Here is a 10000-nt window from a genome sequence, read left to right as displayed (position 1 = left end):
CGAATGCTTATTGACACGTCTGATATTAAACTAAGCTGAACAGCAATGAAAGAACTTAAGCCCCCTACAATTAACTCGAATGCTTAGTGACACGTCAGAAATTAAACTACGCTGAACAGCAAAGAAAGAACTTAAGCCCCCTACAATTAACTCGAATGCTTGGTGACACGTCTCAAATTAAACTACGCCGAACCATACAGAAAAGCCTCTCTCTCTCTCCCCCCCCCCCCCCCTGCAGTTTACTGTGATGCTTGGTGACACGTCTCAAATTAAACTACCCGGAACCGTAAAGAAGGAACTTGAGCCCCCTACATTTTTCTCGGATGCTTCGTGACAGGTCTGTAGCAGGGTTTTGGCAGTGTCTGGTCCTGTGTTGTGTTGATTTGAACTTCGAAATGCAACAAGCTGTTTCATCTACACAATTCCGTCTGTGAAAACCTGTTTGTGTCATCATTCCTGTCATGTTAATGTTGTCAATATTCGTGTTAAAGGGCGTGAGCCGGAACTCCGGTTTACTCAACAAAAATGTTGGTATTTTTCCGGTTCCGCGCAATTGCCTTGAATGTTGCTTCCGCTATGGCAAAACATTCGTTTTGTTTTTTTCTGGTTCGACAGAACCATAGTTAGGCATTTTAGACATGCATCGACGGGGCGGCCAAGTGGATGAGACCCCGGCCTCCCGCGTTGAGTGTTCGAATCCCTGCCGCGCCTGGTGGGATAAGGGTGGAGATTTTTCCGATCTCCAGAGCTCAACTTTATCCCCCTTCTCGTGTACACGCAAGCACGAGACCAAGAGCGCACAGAAAAGATACTGTAATCCATTTAAGAGTTTGGTTGGTTACAGAAACACAAATATACCCAGCATACGTCCCCCGAAAATGGAGTATGGCTGCCTAAATGGTGGGGGAAACGATTTTACACGTAAAAACCCACTCGTGCAAAAACACAAGTGCACGTGGGAGTTGCAGCCCATGAACACAGAAGAAGAAGAAGAAGAAGAAGAAGAAGAAGAAGAAGAAGAAGAAGAAGAAGAAGCCATGCATGATCCACTGCACGCTTGTCCTTGTTTTGCAGAGCGAGGACCAATAACGAATTGCATGCCGAATCCGGCCCCCCCCCCCCCAACACACACTTTCATCCCTTTTAGCAGAGTCCGTGTTGTTATAATTAAGGAAGGTATTCTTGATATGTAATACCTAAATTTACAAAATCAAAAATAATACTTCAGTGTCAATGCATGCATACCCGTTGACAACGACAATGTCGGGTGTCCAGAAGGAATCCGCCTTTGGCCAGACAATGGTGGTGACGTCAGTAGATACCCAGGGTTCCCACGCCAGGCGGAAGTCGCTCCAGCGCATGCTCAGTACGCCGTCAGCAACCAGTTCCTGGTTTTCTGAATCCTGCAGTAAATGAAGTATGGATAAGAAGAATAAGAATAAGATTTCATATATTCCTGTGAGGTTACCCTCATGGAAATTCGGGCTGCTTTCTCCCTGGGGAAAGCCAGCTGCCATACAGTATACGGCGCTACCCATTGTTTTCGTTTTCCTGCATGTGTGTATTCATGTTTCCAAGCCCTGAGACGTGTAGTGTTCATTTAAACCACTGACCGCCAATTTTGTTCAACTGTTAGAGATGATTTTTGTCAGTATGAAATCACCGAATAGTCGCCACGTGAACAGTTTATGCGCTGGGAGATTTTATAGTTTTTTCAGTCGTGTCCATGGAAACAGCAACCGTAAGATTTGCGTGAAACATCTCAAATCTTGACTCCAAAATGAAAAGTTAAAGATATATTGTCTGAGCCGCCATTTTTACTAAATGTTTTAACATAGAGGGGGAATCGAGATGAGGGTCGTGGTGTATGTGTGTGTGTGTGTGTGTGTGTGTGTGTGTGTGTCTGTGTGTGTCTGTGTCTGTGTGTGTGTGTGTGTGTCTGATAGCTTTCACGATCACAGTTACCTTGATTTTTGTTTTTCGCGATCACGAACACCTTGATGAATAGAGGATCATAGAGTGATACAGCTGTGAAAAATGTACGTTGAAAATAAAATGCTTTGCAATAATGCCCATCACGATCACGAAAACAAATGACGATCACGATCACGAGACTTGATTTTTTTGTCATCACAGATCACGGGCAAAGTCCCATCACGATCACAGAAATGGAAATTTCGGCAATCACGGTCACAGAGAGGTCAAAAAACGCCAATCACGATCACGATTTTAAACCCTTTGGGGCCCTCTTTTTAGGGAAAAGGCGCCAAGTTTTCTGTCTCGCATAAAAAAAAATAGAACCAGAAGCCACAATTTCTAAACCTGACATTTACAATAGTGCAGGTCTTATATGGAGAAAATACCGCGTTTTCTCCGGCCTCGCAAGAAAATACTTCTTCTTCGGCGTTCCAGATATTCTGGTGACGTGTGAGCTCGTTTGCCCATTTGGGTTTCCCACACTATACTCTGAGAGCATAGTCAGCTTCACTCCGCTTTCGTTGGGTAGGCTTGCTCGGTATTTTCGTGTTTCCATAACCCAACGAACTCCGACATGGATTACAGGATCTTTTCCGTGCGCACTTGGTCGTGTGCTTGCGTGTACACACGAAGGGGGTTAAGTCACTAGCAGGTCTGCACATAAGTTGACCTGGGAGATCGGACAAATCTCCACTCTTAACCCACCAGGCGGCAGCGACCGGGATTCGAACTCACGCCCTCCCGATTAGGAGGCCGACGTCTTACCACTGCGCCATATCGCCCGTCTACAAGAGAAAAAAATGCCCATAAAAGCACTGACCACTTTGAGCACTCTGGTGATGGCGAGGGTCAGCTTGACCGGTACGGGCGTGTTGATGCGGGCCTGGGGCACGGTGTGGGCAAAGTCCACGGTGCTGACCATGTTGTACACGTGATCGTACAGGTAAGACACCCCCTCACCTGAAAACAATGGTGCGTACAGCAAAAAACAAACAAACAAAAAACAAAAAAACAAAAACAAAACCCCCACCAAACAAAATCAGAGTGAGAGAGAAAAAGAAAGAAAGAAGAAAACCGAAGGTTACCGGGTTATCGGACAGATCAGACATCCGAAACACGTGAAGACATCACCACATACAATTAAAACACAAAAGTTAAAAAATGCGTGTGCGTGTGTGTGTGTGCGTGTATGTGTGTGTGTGCGTGTGTGTGTATGTATGTGTGTGTGTGTGTATATGTGAGTGTGTAACTGTGTGTGTGTGTGTGTGTGTGTGTGAATATGTTGTCCTTGCAGAGCAATGACTGATTCTGTTGGAACAGATATTTGTGCTGTTAAAATTTAGGTATTTCAAAGGGGTAGTTTAGATATCTTGTAGAGAAAAAAAGGTATATTTGCCTGGTAAGGGGAGGGGGGCTTCCGGACCCAGGACCCCCCCCCCCCCCCCACCCCCCTTAGATCCAGCCCTGACTCAGAGTCCGAACACAAATTTCGCCAAAGTAGTTCTACGAACGCTTTTCAAAATAACCTCTGAATGAACACGTCACTTCCTGCCCGGGGTGAGTCGCGCCGGAAGTTAGTACTTACTTTGACTTGGACGGGTACATGAACACTCAAACTGTACTCCAACTCGCGCCAATGCAAGATGGCAGCGCCGCTTCGTTTTGGACCTAAAGTCTCGCAGCCATTGACTCATTCGATCACTGCCCTTCAAATCGTGAGAACTATTTTCTGTTGCCGGTACCTCATCATCCACCGATGCAGAAGGGTTTAAATAAAACCAGGATACAAAATTGTATCCAGTTAAAGAATTTCCCTTCATTGTTCTCTGCCACGGGGAATTGGAACACAAATCTACATACACTCAAGCTGGATCTGTTTGGGGGGGTGGGGGGAGATGAACAACTGTCGCACAAGTAAAAACTATATTTTGCAAAAAACAACACACACAAGAAAGAAGAAACAAGTCGCGTAAGGCGACATTACTACATTTAGTCAAGCTGTGGAACTAACAGAATGAAACCTAAAGTACTGCATTTTTTCACAATTAATGACCGTAGTCCGCCGCTTGTGCAAAACGGAGTGAAACTGACGAGCCTGTTTAGCGCGGTAGTGGTTTCGCTGTGCTGCATTGCATGCTTTTCTGTGCCTCTCTTCGTTTTAACTTTCTGAGCGTGTTTTTAATCCAAACATATCATATCTATATGTTTTTGGAATCAGGAACCGACAAGGAATAAGACTGATGAAATTGTTTTTATACTGTTCAAAAAAAGAAACGCATAGTTGCTACTTGCCAAATTTGTTTTATTTTTCGAAAAAATTAACAGAAAATCCAATATTTAGATTATTTGTTTGAAATTTGGTATGGACACAGTTGAATGCACACACAGTTCATTTGCATCTTCAAATCAATCAGTCAATCAATACGATTGGGTGCCGAGGCTGTCAAGTCAGTAGGGGGTGTGACTGCCTTGAGCAGCAACAACTGCCCGGCACCTTCTGGGCATGGACTGGATCAGATGCCGGATATCTTGCTGTGGGATGGTGTCCCACTCCTCCTGAAGTGCCTGCAATAGATCGCGGTGATTTGCCGGCGCTTCTTCTCGCCTGCGCACACGTCTGTCCAATTCATCCCAGAGGTGTTCTATCGGGTTCATGTCTGGCGACATGGATGGCCAGGGAAGCACCTGGACATGGTGGTCGGTGAGGAACTGGGTGGTGAGTCGTGCTGTGTGCGGGCGAGCGTTGTCCTGCTGGAATATGGCATCCTGGTCAGCCAGAAGAGGAAGGGCGTGTGGGCGCAGAATTTCCTCCACGTATCGCTGGGCAGTTATGCGCCCTTGGACGTGCACCAGGGTGCTCCTTCCAGCGGTATTGATCACCCCCCACACCATGACGCCTCCACCACCATGAACGGGTGCCTCATCCACACAGTTGGGCGCGTAACGTTCGTTTACTCTCCGGTAGACCCTCCTCCGACCATCATGTCGCTGGAGCAGGAAGTATCTCGTCGCTGAACCACACCAGTGATTCCGGACGGTCCAGCGAAGGTGCTGGTTGCCCCACTGCACTCGGTTCTGGCGATGGCGGCGGGTAAGGACAGCTCCTCTGTGAGGTCTGCGAGCTCTCAAACCAGCTTCATGCAGGCGGTTCCGCACGGTCTGGTCCGATAATCGGTGTGGCCCGGGGAGAGCCTGGACAGAAGATGAGGCCGACAGGAAACGATTCCGGAGGTGGCGGAGCCGTATGAAGCGGTCGTGAGCAGCAGTTGTCGCCCTTGGTCTTCCCGCTCGTGGCAAGTCAGCAACGGAGCCAGTGGCTTGAAACCTGACCCACAGTCTACTGATGGTGCTCTGGGACACTTGGAAGTGCCTGGCGATTGCACTTTGACTTTGGCCTGCTTGTAAACGACCCAATGCAATTTGGCGGTCTTCTCTGCTCAATCGGGCCATCTTTCGTCGCTGAATTGTCGTCTGATTTCTTTGTGGCGAACAATCCGCTTTTATGGGTTTTGGAAGACATGGTGAGAGCTCAATATTCTCCGAGTTTCACGAGATTACACTGAAGCATGACGAGTGGTCATGCCAAATGAGCAATTTTGACATTGTAGCCACTGATAACGCATGCGTCACGTGCAGAGCTCACTTGTGGCTATGGACGAAAGGTCGACGACCAGATAAACATTTTCTGCAGTTTGGTGGATATCCTTGTAGCCATATAACTAAATTAACCAAATATTACAAGCTATGCGTTTCTTTTTTTGAACAGTAGAAAATTAATTTTAATCATAATTTTTATATTTTTAATTTTCAGAGATTGTTTTTAATCCGAATATAACATATTCATATGTTTTTGAAATCAGAAAATGATGTAGAATAAGATGAACGTAAATTTGGATCTTTTTTATACACATTTTTTATTACACTTTTAAGATTTTTAATGACCAAAGTCATTAATTAATTTTTAAGCCACCAAGCTGAAATGCAATACCGAAGTCCGGCCTTCGTCGAAGATTGCTTTGCAAAATTTTCAATCAATTTGATTGAAAAATGAGGGTGTGACAGTGCCGCCTCAACTTTTACAAAAAGCCGGATATGACGTCATCAAAGACATTTATCGAAAAAATTAAAAACACGTCTGGGGATACCATACCCAGGAACTCTCATGTCAAATTTCATAAAGATCGGTCCAGTAGTTTACTCTGAATCGCTCTACACACACGCACACACACACACAGACACACACACACAGACAGACACACATACACCACGACCCTCGTCTCGATTCCCCCTCTATGTTAAAACATTTAGTCAAAACTTGACTAAATGTACCAAAAAAACACCAAAAAAACATGAGTGTACGTGGGAGAGTCAGCCATGAGCTGAACACAGAAGAAAAAGAAAAAAAAGCTGTTTTCAAGTTATATTCTTTTATTATTAAACTTAAAAGTTGGAAAATCAATAAGGGCTGTGAGAGTCTGACAGAAACAATCTGTCTGATGTCTTCCGATCAAATAAATGGCATTGCTCTTTCAAAACAAACTATCTGACGACAGATGTTGAGAAAAATAAACAACAAAATCATGGATCATATCGATTCCCTTGAGGAAATTCTGATTCCTAATCCCCCCTAACACGAAAAGACATGGTTCCTTTCACAGTTTTACACACACTCATGTTTATATATTACATACACTGAAGATCATGGCTTCACGATCATAACGTCATTGCATCAGAGAGCCCATTCTATTCCTCTCAATCACTTCTTTAACACTTGAAAAGGGGGGGGGGGGGGGGGCATAATTCTCATGAAAAAAACAAGAATTAATTCTTCTGTCTTGGAGTTTAGTTTTGTAACTGCCTTGACTTCTTGTTTTTCTCAAAACTTCCAAAAATGAAATATGCAATTTTCGTATGATGGTGACGATGGGTATTGTTAGTCATATTAAGAGAGAGAGAGAGAGAGAGAGAGAGAGAGAGAGAGAGAGAGAGAGAATTGAATTGAATTGAACTTTATTTAACAAGGATTAGAGAGAGAGAGACAGAGAGAGAGACAGAGAGAGAGAGAGAGAGAGAGAGAGAGAGAGAGAGAGAGAGAGAGAGAGAGATCAAATCAAAATTTTAATTTTCGAGGGTTGTGGCATAAGCAATACAAAAGAGCTTTTTTATCAACCAGCCCTCGCCAAGAGAGAGAGCGAGAGAGCGAGAGAGAGAGAGAGAGAGAGAGAGAGAGAGAGAGAGAGAGAGGAGAGAGAGAGAGAGAGAGAGAGAGAGAGAGAGAGCGAGAGAGGGAGAGAGAGAGGGGGAAGGGTGAGGGCAGGCCCGCACACAGACAGACAGGCAGAGACAAAGAAACGCCTTTAGACTACAACGATACACATTATGTATGTGTCACAAAGACGACTCTTCCTGACACCCTTGAACAGCACTTGAAGCAGTATTGTCAGTGACTGTGACAGCAAGTCAAGTGCTTTGTGAACGCGATTTACATCGTAAGCATTTAAAGAACAGCTGAACTGTTACATGCTTCTGATTAAGTGTTTAAGCGTAGCAATTTTAAGCTTGGCGAAAGAGCGTAGCAATCGCTCTTAAAACGTAGCATGCTACGCAGCTAAGTATGATGCTAAATTTCCCAGATTTAAAGATTACATTGTTTGTAAATTACCCAGATTTAAAGACTACATTGTGTTCTTTTCCCGAATGAAAAAAATATACAGATGCTTACTCTGAAAATATGCTCAGAATCAATAAGAAAATCGGTGTTTGCAGATTATGTTAAAAACTCACAGTAGCCAAGACTTGACAAGAGAATCAGCAGAAGCGGAATCGCCATTTTGTGTCCGACAAGATGAACCAAGCCTACAGCCAGTGTATACACGATGATGAAACTGCATATACGTTGCTGGAGAAAAAGCTTGCACTCACTATATATAACAACTAGTATAACCCCCCCCCCCCCCCCCCCCACCTCCCCAACAGTGTAGCCAAATTGCTCCCCCTTGTTACTGCCCTTAGGTAAATTGGCAGTGTTCTAACACGATGGCTAGTAATGGGGGAGCATTTTGATACCCTTCAACCCCCTTTTGAGGATCCACGGCATATAACTTCCGTCCTTTGAAGACCGTGCTTTTACAGATTTTCTGTTCATGGGGTTTAAAAGGGAGGTGCCACTGTACCGGTGTAACATGAGAAAATTACTCCCACGAGATTTTTACTCCGGAGTAAAAATTTCGTACGAAAATGTTACTCCCTTTACGAAACAAGAAGGGCAAAGCCCACACGACTCACATGCTGAACAGACCTTGATCTTTCTTTCAGAATAATTTTACAATAAAACTGAGAAAAACAATATTTATTCAGTAAAGAAAATAATTACAGAAAACTAATGCCATTGTGAGTTGCACATTCAGTAATTGCATCCAAGTTATGGTGCATACTGTGTCAAAAGGTTCTCCATCCTAAAATGCTAATCGCTGGTCATTAGGGGATCGAGTCGAACAAGGAACGTCAGTTCTCCGATTTCTCTCTAGTCTGGCGCCCGTTTTCTCTTTTTTGACAAATATCAGTTTAACTCAAACTGACCTGGAACTTGAAGATATGTAACCTAATGTGAGTTATTATGAAAATATAATGTATTTCCCTCACACATATGTAGTTTTTGAAGAGTTATTTTCAATAGTTCAAGGTCTTTCTTTCTTTCTTTATTTGGTGTTTAACGTCGTTTTCAACCACGAAGGTTATATCGCGACGAGGGAAAGGGGGGAGATGGGATAGGGGAAAGGGGGGAGATGGGATAGAGCCACTTGTTAAGTGTTTCTTGTTCACAAAAGCACTAATCAAAAAATTGCTCCAGGGGCTTGCAACGTAGTACAATATATGACCTTACTGGGAGAATGCAAGTTTCCAGTACAAAGGACTAAACATTTCTTACATACTGCTTGACTAAAATCTTTACAAACATTGACTATATTCTATACAAGAACCACTTAACAAGGGTAATAAGTGAAGAATTTTATGGGTGAGAAAAGGAAAGTAAAAGGACTTTGGGGAGGCAGAAATAGAGAAGAAACAAGAAAAAGATCCTAATTAGGTTCACGGCATCGAGAGTGATGCGACCTTCTCTCAGAAGTTAGTAGAGAAGGCTCCCCCATCCACCACCCGGGGGACGCGCCTCTACGCCAATTAGGGGGCGCGAGGAGTTCAAGGTCAAGGTCACTTCAAAATCTATACATTTCAACTTTGAAGGACCCTGTGACCTTGACCTTGAAGTGAGGTCAAGTTGCCAAACATGTTTCTGAAGATCTAATGTATTTCCCTCACACATATGTAGTTTTGGAAGAGTTATTTTCAATAGTTCAAGGTCAAGGTCACTTCAAAATATATACATTTCAACTTTGAAGGACCCTGTGACCTTGACCTTGAAGTGAGGTCAAGTTGCCAAACATGTTTCTGAAGATCTTGTAACCATACACCATCAGGCCACAATTGGTGTTGATAGACTTAATAGTGTCCAAGAAATATACAATGTTAAAGGTTTCACAGACGCCCGGACGCCCGGAAGGACAGGCGGACGATGTCGGTGAGTATATAGACTCACTTTTGTAAGTATAATGTACTTCCCTCACACATATGTAGATTTGGAAGAGTTACCTTCCATAGTTCAAGGTCAAGGTCACTTCAAACTATGTATACAATCCAACTTTAAAGGACCCTTGCGACCTTGACCTTGAAGCAAGGTCAACCAAACTGGTGTCCAAAGATAGGGCTTACATTGCCCTGTATAGCATACATAGCTAAGGTTGCCATTCTCGATAACTTCAGAAAAAAATGCGAAAATGTGAAAAATTGTCGTTTTTAAGACAACAATTACGGCCCCTGTGACCTTGAACTTGAAGTGAGGTCAAGTTGCCGCACATGTTTTTTGAGATCTTGTAACCATACACCATCAGGCCACATCAGGTGTTGATAGACTTAATAGTGTCCAAGAAATATCGAACGTTAAAGTTTTCCGGACGGACGGACGGAC

The 10000-nt window shown here is 43.8% G+C and overlaps 1 protein-coding gene across 1 annotated transcript in view; it reads right to left on the bottom strand.

The window, feature by feature from the left end:
- The window catches only part of LOC138970285 (neuronal acetylcholine receptor subunit alpha-5-like), a 9193-nt gene extending 1295 nt beyond the window's left edge, over positions 1 to 7898 (bottom strand). Inside the window, exons 1-3 of the mRNA XM_070342775.1 lie at positions 7762 to 7898; positions 2798 to 2937; positions 1246 to 1403 (exon numbers count right to left, since the gene is read on the bottom strand). Of these exons, the coding sequence (XP_070198876.1) occupies positions 1246 to 1403; positions 2798 to 2937; positions 7762 to 7807 (344 nt within the window). The 5' untranslated portion in view covers positions 7808 to 7898. The remainder of the gene's footprint in view (positions 1 to 1245; positions 1404 to 2797; positions 2938 to 7761) is intronic.
- Positions 7899 to 10000: the final 2102 nt, after the last annotated feature.

Source organism: Littorina saxatilis, linkage group LG7 (genome assembly GCF_037325665.1).
Source record: "Littorina saxatilis isolate snail1 linkage group LG7, US_GU_Lsax_2.0, whole genome shotgun sequence".
Taxonomy (NCBI): domain Eukaryota; kingdom Metazoa; phylum Mollusca; class Gastropoda; order Littorinimorpha; family Littorinidae; genus Littorina; species Littorina saxatilis.
Note: the sequence above shows the minus strand (reverse complement) of the source record. Positions and strands in the feature narration are given on the sequence as shown.